An 18,120-nucleotide genomic window follows, 5' to 3' on the forward strand; every position below is an offset into this window, starting at 1 on the left:
AAACTTTTGAAAATACAGATAAACGAAACTGTTAACTGTTGACATCTTGGTGTTTGGGCAACTAGGTTTGTGTGTGTGCGCGCGCAACCGTATAACATTTTTTAAAATAATGAGTTGTATAAAAATATTTTTTAAAATGGGACCTCTATTGATAAGGTCCCTGCTCAGTTAACAATGGATTTATGTCATTTCATATTCTACAATGCTAAATTCAACTGCATTTTAAATATGTAAGTAATAAATGAATACATTCCTCTTATAAAGCATTATAGAGAAAGCTAAGCTCTTTGAAGTGTGGGTTTCCTTCATGTTTCTGTAGGTATACACATATCTATATGTGTATATCCAAACATAATATATACACTATTTAAATACATATGTAGTTAAAAAATAAAAAGGGTCAGGCTGCATGTGACTAGAATTGTTTTTCATACTGGTATATCTTGGAGTTATAGTCATGAGAAGACAGAGCTACTTAATTTCTAACTACGTTAGAGTATTCCACAGAAAGGATTTATCAGAGTTTGGCGGTGGGGGGGCTCTTTACAAATCACTTTAATCTAAATTTAATCTTTGATTAGACATATGTAGCACACCTTGCACCAATTTGATTTTTAATCAGGGACCCACACAAAGCGTTCTAGAATAGAACTATTATCTCCCACATCAACATTTATTACATTAATGACATTTCTAGCAAAAAAAGTAACAAGTTCAATAATTAAACTCACATTGACAGATTTTATTTTGATCCATTAGCCAAGTTGGAAAAAAAACCATATTGATCAAAGGGATTAAAAGTAAAAAGCATCTTTTCCTTGCTACATATAGTATTTTTAACACAGTGGCTCTATTACTCCAAACAGATGTCAGATGCAAAAATCTAACTGCAGGACCATACATGGATTTGTCTCTCACAATTTTTTAGTTCTTTATTCTGTTATTTTGCAATCTGATGCTGTAACTTTTGAGCAGGAAACTGAAAATAACATTTGTGAGAATTATACGCCACAGTAAATACCTGTGTACTTATACTGAAGTCTCAAGTTACTGGTAATATCGCAGATATTTTATAATGTTTTATTAAATATTATAAATATACAGAGAAGTATATAATTTAACCAACATCCTAGAATCCAATACTGAGTCTTTAAAAATCCTAATACCTTAATATTTTGCTATATTTGCTTTAGGTCTTTTTTTTTTACTCTTTTATTTATTTATTTTTAAAAGATACATAGGTCATGCCAGAAGGTCTTTTTTTATTAAGAAATAAAGCATGACTGATACAAATTGAAGCTCCCCTTCTGTACTCCATCTCCAGTGTATTTCCCTCCTTCCCTCCCCAGTGCTAAACACTATCCTGAATTCTACAGTCATCGTTGCCAAGCATGTCTTATGCTTCAGCTACGTAATTTTGTACCTATAAATAATACATGGTATTTGTCTGAATGTCTTTAGATTTCCTGTATGGAAGGACACTGAGGTTGCTTCCAGCCTTACTCTATTACAAGCAAGGCTGCAGTGAGCGTCCTCCACGCTTCTGTGGGTACACACGTGCATTTCCTTAGGACAGAGGGCAAGGAGGGACGTAGAGCCGGCTCATAGGGTGTGTGGCAAGCTCCTTTCCAGTTGGTTCTTCCAAGTATGCTCCCGCCAGCTACGATATCGTTCTAAGTTAACTTTTCATTTCAGTGTGGCATCTGTTGGGAAGTGTATAGATCAAAGAGCAGAACTTCCTCCCTGTGCCCCTTACAGCGGGTGCCTCCCCCGGGGGGTAATCACTAGCCTAACTTCCAAGAGCATAAGTTCTTTCCTCTGTTTTTGTTTTTGGTTGGTTTGTTTGCTGTGGTTCTTCATATAAACTGAATCGTACAGCGTGACTTCATTGACTCAGCGTCCTATCTGTGACAGTCACTCACATTGCTGCGTGTGGTTATAGAATGGACCGTTCTCTTTGCTGGATGGAATTCACCTGGTTTACTTATCCCTTCCACTACTGACAAGCATTCAGCTGGTTTCCAGTTTGGGGCTGTTCCCAATCACGCGGCGGGGACCATTCCAGGGGCTGTCTCTTGGTGCACAGGTGCCTGCGTCCCTGCTGCACGTGTACCTGAACTGGAACGGCTGGTCACAGGGCATGCTCAGGCCCAGCCTCGGCAGAAACGCCGCCGCCCCACAGCAGTGCAGGCCGGTCCCAGCGGCCCCACGGCCTCCCGGGCCTTTTCCTTTTGGCCACTCTAGTGGGTGTGTGCAGTGCTGGTCTTGGCTGGGCCTTTCCCAGATGACTGATTCCAACAGTGCTTTAAATGTATTCTGTTACGTTCTATGGGTATTTCAGTTCCCCCTTAGTGCCCCAAATTAAGTTTATCTCTGCTCTTTTGCAATTATAAACAACACCGCGAGAAACATCTTTGAGCTAAGTGTCTTTGTTTTGGTTTTGCACTTCTCTCGCTATGTCTTTGAGATAAACTCCTAGAAATGGAATTGCTGGGACAAAGCCGGTGGTGATTCTTCCATGGTTGGAGGTGTCAGCGGTGCTGAGTGGGGACGATGTCCTCTCCAGGCTCGTGGAGTGTGGGGTCTCAGGGAGGAGGGGTCCTGGCCCTCCGGGACCCCGGACGTAGTTCCACCAAGGCTGGTTGCCGAGGAGTGAGGTGGCGGTTGAGTCCCTGCCTGCCCCCCGGGGGCCCCCAGGCCTTGGGGAGAAAGTCCTCTCTTTCCTTAGGCTCCGCCAGGATGAACGAGGGCCACAGCCTCCTCTGGGACTTTCTCACGGCCTGTTTTTGGGGGCCTCTGTCTTCCTCGGGGCCCGGGGTGGATAACAGAAGATGGTTGAGGATTCAGGGAGATTTGGGTTCAACCCCTGGTGCTGCCTCTTATTTGGGTAAAATTGTTTATCCTCTCTGGGCCCCAGTCTCCTCTCCAAAGTGGGAAACTCAGATGTTTTTGGGGCAGAGGAAGTTACGTTTAAAAAAAGGTGAGCTAAATTCTTAGCCTAAATTTGCAAAAGAAGATGCCCAAATGGCCATACAGCCCGTGAAAAGGGAGCTTAACTGCATGAACCATGGGGAAAATGCTATTTAAAATCACCACGAGATGTAATTTTCCACCCCAGGAAGGCTCACATTAAAGAGTGGCAAAATCAAAGTTGGGAAGAATGAAGAGCATCTGGGACTTCCTAAACGGCTGCCAGTCATGTAATGGCTGTATTAGGAAAACTGTTTGGCAGCTACCACTGAAGCTAAACTTATATACGTACCCAGCAGTTCCACTCCTAGGAATATCCCCAATGTAAGTACACACAGGTGATACCAGAGGCACAAATGTGTCTTTCGCAGCAGCTTTGTTCATAACAGCTCAAAACAAGAAACGGCCCGAATGTGCTTCAGTCACCAAATGGATATGTTATAGTGTATTTCCACAATGGACTACTATACAGCAACAAAAAGGACAAATCACTGCAGACATGGATGAATCTCACAAATACAATGTTGAGCGAAGCCAAGCATAGAAGGGTCCATTTATATAGAATGGTTCCATTTAGATAAAGGTCAAAAACAAGGCAAATGCACCAGGACAGTGGTTATCTTTGAGGAGCTAGTGACCAGGAGGGATTGGGAAGGTCTTGTGGGGCCTGGAATGTTCTGTATCTTGATCGGGAGTGGGGGGGTGACCCGGTTGTATATGTATGTAAAAATGTATCAAACTAAAACTTAAGATTTGTGTGCTTTACTGCATTTAATTTCTGCAATAAAAAAAGAAATAACATGTACCTAGCCCAGTACTCAATAAATAGGCAAGTTTATCGTTCTCAGCCTTACCAGCATCAAGCACGGCTCTCCACACATAGTAGGAGCTCAGCACAGGTTCCCCTTCCTCTCACCCACCCCAATGTCGCCACAGGATCTCCGTCTGCGATGAGGACAAATTTGGCCATAACGAGTTCATCGGTGAGACCAGATTCTCGCTCAAGAAACTGAAGCCCAACCAGAGGAAGAATTTCAACATCTGCCTGGAGCGGGTGGTCCCAGTGAGTGGCTTTGCCCGAAGGAGTGGATGTGGGGAGGGGCGTTGGGGGTGCCGACAGCACAGGGGCTGCAGCAGCTGCGAGAGAGAGGAGGGTGAAGATCTCAGGTCCCCTGGTCCTGCCTTTTACCGACGCTGTGTTAACATCAGTTAACCTCACCACCGCCGGCCGGTGTCCTTGGTAAAACTGGGAAGGACAGCTTGGTGTGGCCGTGTGTCCTGCTGGGGCGCAAAGCCCAGCTCTGCCACTTCCTTGCTCCTTGGCCTTGGCCAAGCATCTGAACTACTCTGAGCCCCGGTTTTCTTATCTGTAAAACCAACATGATCACGACACCTGCCTCCTAGGACAATTATGTGATTTATTTCGCATCCTCAGCAGACCCTAAAGCATCACGACTGTTATAACTTGTTAAGTGTTATTATTATAGGAAATGACGCGGCCTTACCCAGCTGTCAGTGATGAGGTCACAGCACCATGCTGCTGAGAAGAAGGTACAGCCCGGTGGTTACGAGCACGGGCTCTGGAGCCAGACTACCTGGGTTCGAGTCCCAGCTCTGCCCTTGTTGTATAACCGGAGGCGAATTTCTTATCCTCCCTGGTTTCAGTTTTCTCATCTGCAAAATGGGGGTAATCTAGTCCCAACCTCAGAGGGCCTTAAAAAGATTAAACGTGATGCTATGCCTGAAGCAGTGGAACGGTTGTTGTCGTTGTTAGTGTGCAATGTGATATTCACCTTTAGGGAAAGTGCAAGGACCGGGTGGAGGGTCCCGGATCGGGCTGCAGCTCCGAAAGACCAGGGGGATTGAACACCAGAGCTTTCCAAAAAGATGTGTGGGGATGTCCCCTGGAGGTTCTGATTTAGTGAGGGTGGGACCCGGAAATCTGTAGAGATTATCCAGCCTGCCCTTGATTTACAAAGGGGGCAGCTTGGACCCAGGGGGAGGGAGTTGCCCAAGGTCATGACAAGGTAGTGGAGTTGCCCAAGGTCATGGTGAGATAGCGGAGTTGCCCAAGGTCACAGCAAGGTAGTGGATTTGCTCAAGGTCACCGGGAGATAGTGGCATTGCCCAAGGCCACAGAGAGGTAGGGCTCTGCCCTCTGGCCACCCCAAAGCCCAGCCCTCCGGCAAGCGCCAGCCTCTTCCTCCCCCGGGCACCGGCCAGCTCCCTCCTCCCCAGGGAAGCTGTGGGGGGCGAGAGGGGAAACCTTCCCACCAGATGGCCAACTCAAGGATGGAAGAGCTGCGCACCACGCCACATTTTTATAGCACAGGCAGAGGAACGAGACACAACAAGGAAAACCGCAAGGAAGCATGTGCACGAACGCCAGGCTCCGAACGAGTCACTCGAGAAAGCCCTGGGACGGAGGCCTTTCCCGTGGGCCTCTGCCGGCTAACAGCCCTTTCTCCAGGCTCCTTCCCTCATGCCTTCAGTGTGCGGGACACGGGCCAGGACCCTGCCGGGTCATCTGCTCCGAGGTTGACCTCTCGCTGCAGTGGGCACAGTTGGCCCCGCGGGCACAGAGGTGATGGCACAGGGAAAGGGCTGCCGCAGCCACGGGATTCTGCAGGCCATCTTCTGCTCTTTGCCGTGAACCTCCCACCACCAACTCCTCCATGCCGACCCCCTGAGGACTGGGGTTTGTAAAACCTGTTCCCCGCCTCTGCACTTCAGTTTTCCTCTTCTGCAGAGGGGGGCAGTTGGATTTGACCAGTGGTTTTTGGACGGTGTTCCCTAGAGGCCTGGGGTCCAGCAAAAGGGCCTGATGATTCGGGGGGGAGGCCCAGACCCCTGCAGACCCCCATGCCACTCCAACCAGAGCAGGGGAAATCTGGTCTTTTTTCATGTGTGGGGATGCTCTGCCACTTACGGGCTGTGTGGCTTTGGGCAAGTGGCTTAACCACTCTGAGCCTCAGTGTCCTCGTCTGTGAATCGGGGATCCTAATAGACCCTACAGGATAGTGCGTGTTACGCTGGCCCGCCACATGGTTGCTGTTTGTTAGAGAAATGGCGCTCGCTGGCATGCGGAGACTGATGATTGCAGGCAGGAAGCTTATTGGGAAGCTCTCCCAACAGAGCGGGTCTGAAGAACAGACCCTGGAGGGTGGTGGGTGTGACTTTATCCGGTATATCAATAGGCTGAAACGGAGTCCAGCTGGGGCCGAAGGGCCAGGGAAGTGGGCTGGGGGTCTTGGAATGCGGGAGGGGTTGGTGGTGCCCGGGCCAGGGGGTGAAGGCCCTGACCTGCTCCGCTTCGTTTATTCCTGGCAGGGGACGGGCTGCCTCGTGCCTGGAGGCTCCGGCTTAGCCGGTAGTGGCTGGAGGCTGCCTTCCCTGATGTATGTCACGGGGGACCTGAGCCGCAGTCTTGACCTGTCAGTCCTTGCAACCTTGTCAGGGGAACCACAGCGATCGCAGCTCGAAGGGGAAGCAGGAGGCCTGCAGTGGCTCGGAGAGCCCCTCCTGGGTCCAGGGCGAAGGGAGATGGGAGGGCCCTGGTCCTCCTTGCTCGGGGAGTGGCAGTGTTCTCTTTCCTTTCTGTTTCCTTCTCAGATGAAGCGCACCGGGACCACGGGGTCAGCCCGAGGCATGGCCCTTTACGAGGAGGAGGTGAGCGCCGAGCGGGACTGAGCCTCGGCAGGGTCGGCGCTTGGCTCGGCTGGTCTGGCATCTCCCTGTCCCCCCGCTGCCTGGCCCTTCCTCCATCTCCCTCCCGCCTGCCTGCTGGCTCATGGGAAGAGCTGCTCTTTGACTTAGGCTTTAGAACTCGGTGTCGATCCTTTTCATACGGGAGGGCTCTGCGGCAGGAGCGCCCCTTCCTCCCACCTGGGACACACCCTGGAGTTCCCTGGCCTTGTTGACAGACGCTCTGCTAACACTTCTCTGTAACTGGAGTGATGCTACCTACGTGGGGGTGTAGGCAGCTCTCCAAGCTGGGTCGGGTAGGACGTGGGATAGAACTAAACATCCAAGCCCACTCCCCAGGTCCCTCTTGTGACCCCAAGAACTGCACTTGTAAGAAGATGGTTGGGCCAGAGAAGTTTGAGATCAGAGACAGGGGTCAGTGTGGGACCAGACTCAGAGTCAAGATCATCCAAGGACTAGAATCAAGGTTCAGTCCTGGGTCAAAGTTGGGATCAGGCAATGACTAGGATCAAGTTTCAGTCATGGGTCAGAGTCAGGGTCAGTCAATGTCCAGAGTCAAGGTTCAGTCCTGGATCACAGCTGAGATCAATCAATGCCCATGATCAAGGCTCGATTGTTGGTAAGAGTCAGGATCAGTCAATGACCAGGATCAAGGTTCAGTCCTGGAACAGAGCTGAGACCAATCAGAGACCATGATCAAGGCTCAATTGTGCATAAGAGTTGGAATTAGTCAATGACAGATTAAGGTTCAGTCCTGTATCAGAGTTAGGATCAGTCAGTGACCAGGATCAAGGTTCAGTACTGGGTCAGAATTGGGATCAGTCAATGTCCAGAGTCAAGGTTCAGTCCTGGACCAGAGCTGAAACCAATCAGTGACCATGATCAAGGCTCAGTTGTGGGTAAGAGTTGGAATTAGTCAATGACAGATTAAGGTTCAGTCCTGAGTCAGAGTCAGGATCAGTCAATTACCAGGATCAAGATTTAGTCCTGGGTTAGATTCGGAATCAATGACCAGGATCAAGGTTTAGTCCTGGGTCAAATTCAGAATCAATGACCAGGAACAAGGTTCAATCCTGGGTCAGAATCAGAATCAGTCAATGACCAGGATCAAGGTTCAGTCCTGGGTGAGAGCTGAGACCAGTCAATGACCAGATCACACTCATCTATGTTCAGTCAGGGCTCAGTCCACGGCTAAGTCAGAGTAGAGCCAACTGGCCCCCATGTTCCTCAGACTGTCCCCCTGGCCTTCCAGCCCTCTGCCTCTCCCATTGATCTGTCCTTTGTTCTCCCTGGAGGTTGGGGGGCATCTTCTGTCCATGGTGCTGACCGCACTAGAGCTGGCCTAGCTCCTCCCACCCTCCCCAGGCTCTGCCCTGATGCTGGCCTGGCCCCCTCCCCTCCTAGGCCCACATGCCCTTTTTCCCCACTGCAGCAGGTGGAGCGTATTGGCGACATAGAGGAACGTGGCAAGATCCTGGTGTCCCTCATGTACAGCACACAGCAGGGAGGCCTCATCGTGGGCATCGTCCGCTGTGTGCACCTGGCCGCCATGGACGCCAATGGCTATTCAGACCCCTTCGTCAAGCTGTGAGTCAATGCCGTGGGGCCCGGAATGGCCCCCAGGGGTCCTAGATCATTGGAAAGGGAGAGTCAGAGAGCTTGTCCATGACCACTGTGCACCGAGGCCCAGAGAGGGGAAGGAACCTGCCAAGGACACACAGTGAGTCAGCTGGATGGTGGGGCTGGAGTCTCAGCCAGGCAGGCAACAAGGTTTGTGGGGTCAGCATGGCTGTGGGAACCCCGTTTGCAGCCCCTGGGCTCCAGCTACCCACCCCTCCACAGCTCAGAGCCCCCCCACCAAAGACGCAATCTGGCGTTTACCACTTTCCGTCTGGAAATGCTCCAAGAAAAGATCTTGGACGTTGAAGTTACCCCAGTAATTTCATCCGTGGGGAGTAGAAGAAGCGCCACTACCTACGTGAGTGCAGCTCCTCCGAGAACAGGGACCAGATGGGTATGAAGTACACGAGGACTGTAGGAGGCCAAACGCCTGTGTGAGGGAGTCGGGAGACTGGGAGAGCTGCCAGGCCACAGGGCGAGACTGTGCAGGGCAGAGGCGGGGAAGCTGGGGGGAAGAGGCTCGGGCCAAAATGGGCCAAAATGGGCCTCCAGACGAGCCCTGTGTCTCCCAGGGCCGGGCCTGTCCTAGCAGCGCTGCCTTGCTCTGTCGCTGGCTGGGAGCAGGACCTTGGCCCAAACGGCACAGACATTTGAGTGCAGCATCTGGGGCCCTTGGTGCACTCCTAGAGCTGGAGGTCTGCCAGGTGCAGTCTTGTGGCCACCACCATGCGGGACACAGGGTTCAAATCCCGTCTCTGCCAGTTGCTAGCTGTGTGACAACAGCACATTATTCAGCCTCTCTGAACTTCAGTTTCTTCATCGGTAAAACGGAGGCAATGGTTCCCCTCATCCCCAAGAGCAGGGGTGAAAGTGGAGAGAGGAGACCATGGAGCAGTTTATGATCAAATAAAGATATTCTAAAAAATCATAATTACCCTTTCTCTTTTGCTCAGAGCTTGGTACCTATTTGTGTCTCTTCTGAAAATTATGCTCAAAAACCGCTCTGTGAGTGAGAAAGAAAGGTTTGCCTGCTTTACAGGGAGGGAAACTGAGGCGCTGTGAGGTTACTCTCATGTTCAAGGTTGCCCGGTTAGTGACACCCAGCCTCAGAATCCATACGCCCCAAGCTCTAGGAACGGTTAGCCCGTTTCGTTCATTCACCTGGAAAGTCTATGTGCCAGGCACTGTGGCTACCGGACATGGACCCTGCTCTTAGAGGGCCTCTGTGGAGAGAAGAGGTAATAGTCAAATCCTCATACAAGCTCTCTGATGAAATCATGGAGGAAAACAAGTCCTAAGGACAGGGAGGGGCTGTTCCTGCCCTCGAGCTCAGAGAATGCCTGCCCAGGAGGTGACGTTTAGATTGAGTAAAAAAACATAACTTAGGTGAGATGGAAGATGTGGGGAAGAGCCTTCCAGGGAGAGGCACCCGGATATGCAAAGGTCCTGAGGCGGAAAGGAGAGTGTGGAGGAGCGGAGAGCACTGTGTGAGATGAAGCTGAGCTGGGCGGAGACCCAGCCACCCAGACCCGCCTGTGACCTAAGGGCCGGAGGCCACACAGACCACGGATTTTGAACGTTGTGCTGAGTCTGAATAGTCTGAGCAAGGCGGCAGCAGTAATCAGATTTGCATCTTCTTTCTGTCCACACCTCCAGCATATGCTCAGGACTTGGGGGCAGACTAAGGGGGAGGCGAGGCACCGCCAGCCAAGGTTCTCAATCTGATCCCTCAGGAGAAAGTGGTGCCAAAGAGCACAGGCTCTGGAGGTAGCAGAGCGGGGATCAGATTCTAGCCTCATCCCCGTTCAGCTGTGTGACCCAGGGCAGCTTTCTCAACCTCTCTGAACCCTCAATTTCCTTGTATGTAAAATGGGGTGATTGTAGTTCTACCCTGTCCAGTCTGTGTGGGGATAAAGACTCCTGAGGTGCTTGGGCACCCAGCGGATGCTCTAGTTGGTTATTATTTCACTGGTCATTTTCAAAGATGATTCACTTTCGGATTTGTCCATCGATTATTTTCCTGGCACTGGAAGGAGCCCTTGGGGTCTTCCGGGGACTGTTCTTCTTCATTAAACTTAACCCATAATCGTCTCATGTGTCTCCTCCCAGCTGGCTGAAGCCGGACATGGGAAAGAAAGCCAAACACAAGACTCAAATTAAGAAGAAAACCCTGAACCCTGAGTTTAATGAGGTAAGGCTGCCCCATCCTTTGCAAGGCCTGGGATTTGCTCATGTGGAAAAGAACACCCCCCGGCCAGGATGTTGTAAATAACATCTTTTTTTTTTTTTTTAATGGAAAAAAGAATTTTCTCATAGCTCAGCTTGATTTAGCTAAAGGAGAGGTAATGAGTCCCTTGTCACTGGAGGGAATCAAGCCTAGGCCAAATACCCACAGATTAGTGATGCCATAAAGAGGAAACTGTGTTTAGAGAGAGAATGAATTAAATCCAACGCTTTTACCGACCTTAATAGGCTGTAACAGTGAATTTGATAAATAAATCAGGGCGGCAGTATCCTTTACCCTTCCCCAGTCAGCTCTGCCCTCTCCCTGTCGCTCTCCCCACATCCATTCAGTGCATTAAGTCCTGCTGGAAGCCACTATCTAGAGACCTTCCTCTTTGCCCTCGCCGTCACTGCCTTGGTTCAGTGGCATTTTGTGCCTAGACCATTGCAGTAGACACCTGACTCCTCCTGTGTTTGGTGTATCCTCCATATATGTATATATATAATTATATACATATATGTATTTATGAGTGATCTAAAACACAAATCCGACTTGGTCACCCCCACCCCATCCTCAGGTCACCTCAAACTCCACACGGGTCCCCGGTACACTCAGCCTTGGCACCCGCTGCTCCCGCTTCCTAGCCTGTCCTCCCCCGCCTTGCCAAGCTCCTGGCCTGGAATCCCAGCAGGCTGACCTCCTCCAGAGGCTCCTCCTCTGCTTCTAGACCGTGCATCCCCCGTCTCGGGCCTCCGGACTTCAACAATCAGGTGGTGAGCCTGTCCCACCGCAGGGCTCCCTAAATAGCTGTGGAACGAGCACAGGACTGCGTGGAAGAACAGGAGTGCAAACCTAAGCCACACTGCGTGGGCGCATCTCAAACCTCAGAGAGGGGGTAGAAGTCACAACTGAGAAGCCGTTTCTGTTTTCCTATCTTGCTACAAATTTATTTAGAAAGGAACTATCACTACCTTAAATGCACACCCAGAAGCTCTTACTGTAAAAAGAAAGAAACCATAAATATAAAGAAAAGAGTAAGCGGGGGAGGGGCAAGCCTTGAGATTCCATTTCTCGGCCCGGCCCCTCCCCCGCCCTTAGCCTCCCTCCGCAGGAGCAGATCCTGCCCGTTCCCTGTCTCCAGCCAGCCGCGCCCTGTTCCAAGACTTTGCTCTTCTCCACCCCAGCCCCGAGATCTGATGTTTGGTCAGAGCCGGTTAACGTTGATAAGTTGCAAAATGGGAGAAGGAGGCTGCTGCATGGGAGAAGGAGGCTGCTGCGTGGCGTGCTGGGTGTTATTCCACGTTTCCAAAGTGTCCTTCCATTGGCACGCACGGGCGCGTGCCACGTGACAGCGGAGCCCGGAGCAGTCAGTGACCAGCGAGCCCAGCCCTCCCCGCCCAGGCCCAGCCCCTCCTCGGCCGTCCAGCACCTCTGAACTCCAACTCGAGGGTTCTGCACTAGGAGTAAGGAGTCCATTACAGCCTCCCCGCCCTGCACTCTCCTGGAGTCTGAGCAAGCCACACAATGAGAAATCCCATGGCCAGTAGATACAAAAACTGTAATCCATTAGCAATAAGAACAAGATCAAGGCCAGGCACTGTCTCACATGACAAACTGGAACAAAAGCATTCTTCGATGTGGGTGCCCATTGTTGGTGAGCCTGCTGGGGAGAGGCACGTAGGACTGCTCAGAAATCAAACTGCTTTAGTTCCTTAAGGGAAGTTGGTCAGGACACGTCAAAAGCCATAAGGATTTTAAATATACATTTCATTTATTTTTAGCATAGGTAACATAGTCTCATATTTTGAAATTCAAAAAGTACAAAAGGGCATCCCAAACAAATCAAAAACAAATGAAAAAAAGGATGTCCAGTCAAAATCTCCCATATTGTTACTTTATTTCTCAAACAACAATATTATCTGTCTCTAGAATTTATGCATATATAAAGCCAGTATACACATGATCAGTTTTCTTTCTGTTCACAATTGGTATCACAGTATATATCCGTTGTTCTGCATTGTAAACGTTTACAAACTCAGAAATTCACTTTTCAGAATTGATTCTAATACATGGTCATGGGTGTGTACAGAGATGCAGCTAGAAGAATGCCTTTTACATGTCATTTAAGATAGTGGGAAAAAACTAGAAACTACCTAAATACCCAGCTGTTGGGGATTAGGTTATGGTACAGCCATGCAGCCAAAGGTGATGCAGAACAATACTTAAAAATATTCTTATCAATATTTTAAATTTGGCTTTTATCATATGTTATGAAGTGGAAAAAGGAAGCAACAACATATTATGTTCACTATTATTTCATTTTTTAAAAATATGCATCCATATGCGCAAACATGGGGAACGCCGACTGGTTATTCTTGGATTGTTAAAATTCAGGTTTTTAGTTTTTGCCTCCTTGCTTGTTTTAACAATAAACATAAATGAATTTTGTAATTAGGGAGAAAAACTAATTTTCAACAGACAGATCATACAGGGACATAAGCCCTAATCCCCCGCGGCAGTATCAGTACCCCAAAGACTTCCCCACTTAGCAATTTCCATCGCCTCGACGACCTTTAGCCCTAAACAGTGGAGAGAGGGAGAAACGCCCTGGGAAGCTGCAGGAGGGGAGGACTGAGCCCCGGGCGTGGGTCATCTGCCCTCAAGACACCTTCAGCTGGACCAAGGCTATTGGGGGAACCCCCGACCGTCCCCCACTCCAGAGGCCACTGCGGAGAGGATGACGGTGACGCTTTGCTACACCGAGGGCTTACGGAAGGGGAGCTGCTGGGCCCGGGGTGGGGGCTCGAGCCGGAGGCCCCGTGGGCCCAGGGCCCCCCCTTGGTGCACGGCCCCCCGGGACTCAGCCCCTGAGCTCCTGAGGCTGAAGCCGGGGGGCCCCTCTCACTCAGGTGTCTTCCTCTCTGCATCCAGGAGTTTTTCTACGACATCAAACACAGCGACCTGGCGAAGAAGTCCCTGGACATCTCCGTCTGGGACTATGACATCGGCAAGTCCAACGACTACATCGGTGAGCGCCCCCGCCTCCCTGAGAAAGCCGGCTCCCCCCTCCCTGGGCCAGGCCCCAGGCTGCAGACGGCTGTGTCCCCAACACCACGGCGGGCCCCGAAGGGGATTACAGAGCTGGAAGGGCTGAGGCCTGTGAATTAATGACCACAGCGGAATAATTAAATCGCAGGAAGGTGGGGCGTGGTCTCTGCAGAAAGGAGGGTGCAAAGAGGGTCCCTTAATCTGGTTGCAAGCCCGGGATGGAGGTTTTAACTTTCCCAGGCCTGCTCCCAAGGACCCGGCATGAGCAAAGCATCGAGGCAGTGGGGGGGGGGGGGCGGAGAAACTGCCTCTTGGGAAATAGAAGGCGAGTCCCCAGAAGCAGTGGGAGGCGGTAGTGAAGCACACAACTGACGCTGTGAGTTGGTGCTGCACTGGGGAGCCACTGCAGGTTCTTGAGGAGCTGGTCTCCAGGCAGGGAAGTCAACCGTAACCACAATTATTACGCCAACACCCTAACAACAACCCTCCCGAGTGTAGGCCCAGGTCGCCGAGGGCGCTTTCCCCGCCTGAGTGCTTCAGCCCAGGACGAGACCCCCGCCCCGGCCCCGATTCTGACCGCGGCCTCTGTCTTCCCACCCTGTCCCCCAGGAGGGTGCCAGCTGGGGATCTCGGCCAAGGGAGAGCGGTTAAAGCACTGGTATGAGTGTCTGAAAAACAAGGACAAGAAAATCGAGCGCTGGCACCAGCTGCAGAACGAGAACCACGTGGCGAGCGACTAGGGCGGGGCCCCGGCCTGGCCCCCCCCCCCAGCCTGCCCCCGCTGCCCCCCACGCTGGTCTCCCACCACGCCCACGCCTCCTGCCCCCGCCCCGAGCCTGCGTGGAGGTCTCCCCTCACCTTGGGCACAGCACGGCCACCAAAGACCACCTCCGCTCCCCCGGCTGCTGGGACGCGGGCTCCTGGGTCCCTGTGGGAGAGCAGCGGGGACGGGGAGGTGTTAGCTGAATGACCTTGGATGAGCCACAGAGGTCACCCCGGGGGACTGTGTTTAGCCCCTCCTGGCCTCGAAGAGACACACATGTACGCCTCGGCTTTGCCGTGTCCGTGTCCCCGTGGCCAGCACCCACGGACAAGCAGAAATAGACCCTCCGGACACGCCCCAACCGCCTGGGTGTTCGAGCCACCCAGGGCCGAGGAGCCCACCCTCCTTGCTCCAGATGCGTCAAGTGGCGGACACCGAACACGCAAGGGACTCGGTAGCCCCCGTTTCCAGGACACCTATTTGCTGCCCTGCAAAAACCAGCACCCATTCTCCAGCGCCTCCCTGCCTCTCTTGCCACATTAGGTGTTCCCTTTCTCGCCCTCTCCCCTCCCCTCTCTACTTCTCCTAGCACCTCCCTCTCTTCCTCCTCTCTCCCTCTCTCAGGAGGGATAATAGCAAAAAATCCCCCAAAGGAAAAGAAGCCCAGAGTACCTTCACGCAGCCTCACTCCCACGCCAGCACCCTCGGGGAACCGGCCCCCGAAACCTGCAGGTCTTCAAAGCCCGCGCTCCTGCGGGCCTGGAGCCTGGCACCCACGAGGGGTGCAGGCTCCCCCAAGAGGGGGCTCCTCCGCCCTGGGCTTCCCTGAGGGCGCAGGCGGCACTTAGAGGACGCCGAGCTGGGGGTGGGAGGGGTGCCTCCTCCTGAGCCCCGCCTCTCGCCTGCCTCCAGGCCCCCCTGCTCTTCTTCCAAGGAGCCCAACTTTCCCCCTCGCGCCTCTTCGGCTCCCCGTTTCTGGGACTCTCTCGCATCCTGTCGCTTGCACAGAACCGCCCCGATTCTCTGTGTCTCTGCCTCTTGCACTCTACCCCAAGTTTGCGGGAGGAGTCACCCAGCGTTGTGGACACACTTCAGAGAGCGGAAGATCCTGACTTTGGCTCCGTCACCACTATTGTGTCTTTCTTCCTCCGTAAGAGGAGGAAAGAGGAATGGAGACAAGCGTTATCATCAGTTTGAGGTCGGGGCCAGGGAATCCGCAGTGGCCAGTGAAGAAGACTTGGTCGCCCCAATTTCCATCCAGTCTCCCACCCTGAAAACCGCCCCCTCATCCACGCCATTCTCTGCGGAAGTCGTCAGACAGATGCCGCAGCTCTCGCTTTCCCGGGCTCACACCTCTTAGCCTTCTTTTCAATGCCTCCACCGCCAGCTCCTGCACAAGCCGGTGGAGGACTCTCCTTTCCTGTCTCGAATAACCGTTTTCAAAACCCCCAGCTCTCGCCCTTTCCCTAGGAGGCCGACAGCTCTCCTGCCACCGTGGCTCCCCCGGGCCCCTCCTCGCCCCCTGAGCCCCCTCTGGCACCCGCTCCCCCCTCCCGTGGTTTCCCTGCGAGAAAGCATGCTGGCTGTGTTGCCGCTGGAATCAGCATGCAGCAAGCAAGCTCACGGCGCCTGTCTGGGCACCCCCCCCCCGTGCCCCCACCTCCCTGCCCAGAAGCCCCACACCCTCTCCCGTGCATGCAGAACCGGCCTCCGCCCTCCTCTGTGATGACGTAGCTGCAATAAAATAGGAACGTGCAGGAGCACGGGTGGTCCGCCTCTTTCCTCCTGACTTCTGGACCGGCTCGCTCGCCACCGGGACACGGGCCTCCTCGGAGAGCCTGCATCTGATTAAGCCAATTAATTAAACTCCAAGGGCCTCTCCCGTGTTCCAGGCGAGTGTGACGTGACAGGCATGGCCTTCCCCCAGCTTCCTGCTGGTCTTCGTTTGGGGCAGGTGGGCTCGGGGCACTTGGCTGACCCCTCCCCCTCCCAGAGGAAGGCTTGGTGCTGTCACCTCCCCCTACCCCAGTGCCAGCAGCCTCAGCCTCTCCCCCTACCCCAACCGGGGGCTCGGGGAGGGGGTGAGGCATCAGATCACGTCGAGGCTGGAAGAGACCACAGAGCCGGGCAGGGCGTCGAGGCTGGAAAGATGAGGGAGCTGGGCAGGGCCTCCGCAGTCGCCCACTTCTCTGGACAGACAAAGACACGGAAGCCCAGGAAGCGGTGACACGCCCAGGGCGTCCCGGCGGCAGTGCCCAGAATGGGGCTGCGTCTTTGGGCTCCAGCCAGTGTCCCAAGCATGTGGTTGATGAAGCATGGGCCACCAGGGGCCCACCTCCCATTTTAGCACCTTCCCACCCACAGGGCGCCTTCCCAGCTAGTCCCTCACTTCCGATTCTGAAATGACTCGCAGGATGGATGTGCACGTGCCTATTTTACAGATAAGGAGATTAAGTCCCAAAGAGGCCACAGTACTCGCTCAAGCTCACACAGCCAGTGGGCGGCAGAGCCTGGCTTCAAATCCGTGCCCGTGAACCACTCTGCCTGCCGCCCCTAGACGCATTAGTGCTGGCCTTGGCCTTGGCCTCTGGCTTCGGGGCCCTTCCTTGCCCCCCTGCATAGCCCACGCTGGGGAGGAAGGGCCACCCACACCCGCGGCCTGAGCCTGGAGACCAGACAACACCAAGGGCACCTCTTCGGCAGTCTTCTCCCATGGGCCCCAAACCCAGGCCCCACTCCCAGCCAGGGAGCGGCATCCTCCAGCCACCCCAAAGCACCGTCTTGTCACCTGCTTGATCTGCTTTCATTTCCCAGCCTGGGCCTCGGAGGTGACAAGCCACTTTCACGGTGCCTCATCCCACCCTTTGGCCCTTCCAAGAGGGTGGTGTTCCAGTCAGCTATTGCTCAGTAACAAGCAATCCCCAAACTCAGCAGCTTCCAACCACCACAGTCTGTATCTCATGACTTCGTAGGTCAGGATGCTGGCAGAGCTCAGCGAGGCCATTTTCCTCTTCCACGTGGCTGATGGAGGCTGCCCAGTGGTGTTCATCTGGCAGGCAGGCTGGTCTGGGGGCTCTGGTGCCTTGGCGGGGGTGGCTGGAAGGCTGCACCTGATGGGACTGTCAACCAGGTGGTCTCTCCAGGACAGCCTCAGGCAGTCGCACTTGGCATCTCAGCCACTACCTTAGAAGGCATTTCAGGGCTCCGAGCAAACGTTCCTGCAGATGAGGTGAAAGACACATGGCCCTTTGTGCCTTAGCCTTGGAAGTCACATAGCATCTCTTGTGCAACCCTCTGTTGCTCAAAGCCGCCACAGCTTGCCCAGATTCAAGGGGAAGCGCAAAGCCTGGATGGGAGGAGTGTCAAAGAACATGCACCCTAGGTGGGTTTAGGTCCTCCTAGGAACTCAGGCAGTGACAGGTGTTTGCTATCACAGAAACAGAGGCAAATTTGCAAGGTGCACACCCTGATCAAAGCAGCTTCTCGTAACAGTGAATTACAAGCACATGTTGAGATTTCTCTCCAGCTTGCCACAAGGAAAGTTCTCCTGAGAAAGCCAATCTCTTGGTAGAGATGTTTCTGCAAGGACAGAAGGTGGCTGTGTAACATTAATTGAGTAAGCAATGAAGAAAAGTCTGGTTAAAGATTACTAGGAGGGTTATGAGCCTGACGGTCAGCTGTGTAGGTATCTAACTTTCCAGAAGGGTTTTTAATCTCACCATAATCTATTTGCAAAGTGCTTAAGCCATTGATCAGAAAGGTGGTTACTTCCCAAAAGGGGTCATAGGTT

The 18,120-nt window shown here is 52.8% G+C and overlaps 1 protein-coding gene across 1 annotated transcript in view; it reads left to right on the forward strand.

The window, feature by feature from the left end:
• RPH3A (rabphilin 3A) overlaps positions 1 to 16,090 on the forward strand; it is a 110,171-nt gene extending 94,081 nt beyond the window's left edge. The window contains exons 16-21 of the mRNA XM_058280996.2: positions 3,907 to 4,033; positions 6,583 to 6,639; positions 8,108 to 8,262; positions 10,405 to 10,486; positions 13,451 to 13,547; positions 14,177 to 16,090. Coding sequence (XP_058136979.1) covers positions 3,907 to 4,033; positions 6,583 to 6,639; positions 8,108 to 8,262; positions 10,405 to 10,486; positions 13,451 to 13,547; positions 14,177 to 14,307 — 649 coding nt within the window. The 3' untranslated portion in view covers positions 14,308 to 16,090. The remainder of the gene's footprint in view (positions 1 to 3,906; positions 4,034 to 6,582; positions 6,640 to 8,107; positions 8,263 to 10,404; positions 10,487 to 13,450; positions 13,548 to 14,176) is intronic.
• The last annotated feature ends 2,030 nt before the right edge of the window (positions 16,091 to 18,120 follow it).

This window comes from Dasypus novemcinctus, chromosome 19, assembly GCF_030445035.2.
Source record: "Dasypus novemcinctus isolate mDasNov1 chromosome 19, mDasNov1.1.hap2, whole genome shotgun sequence".
NCBI classification, from domain to species: Eukaryota; Metazoa; Chordata; class Mammalia; order Cingulata; family Dasypodidae; genus Dasypus; species Dasypus novemcinctus.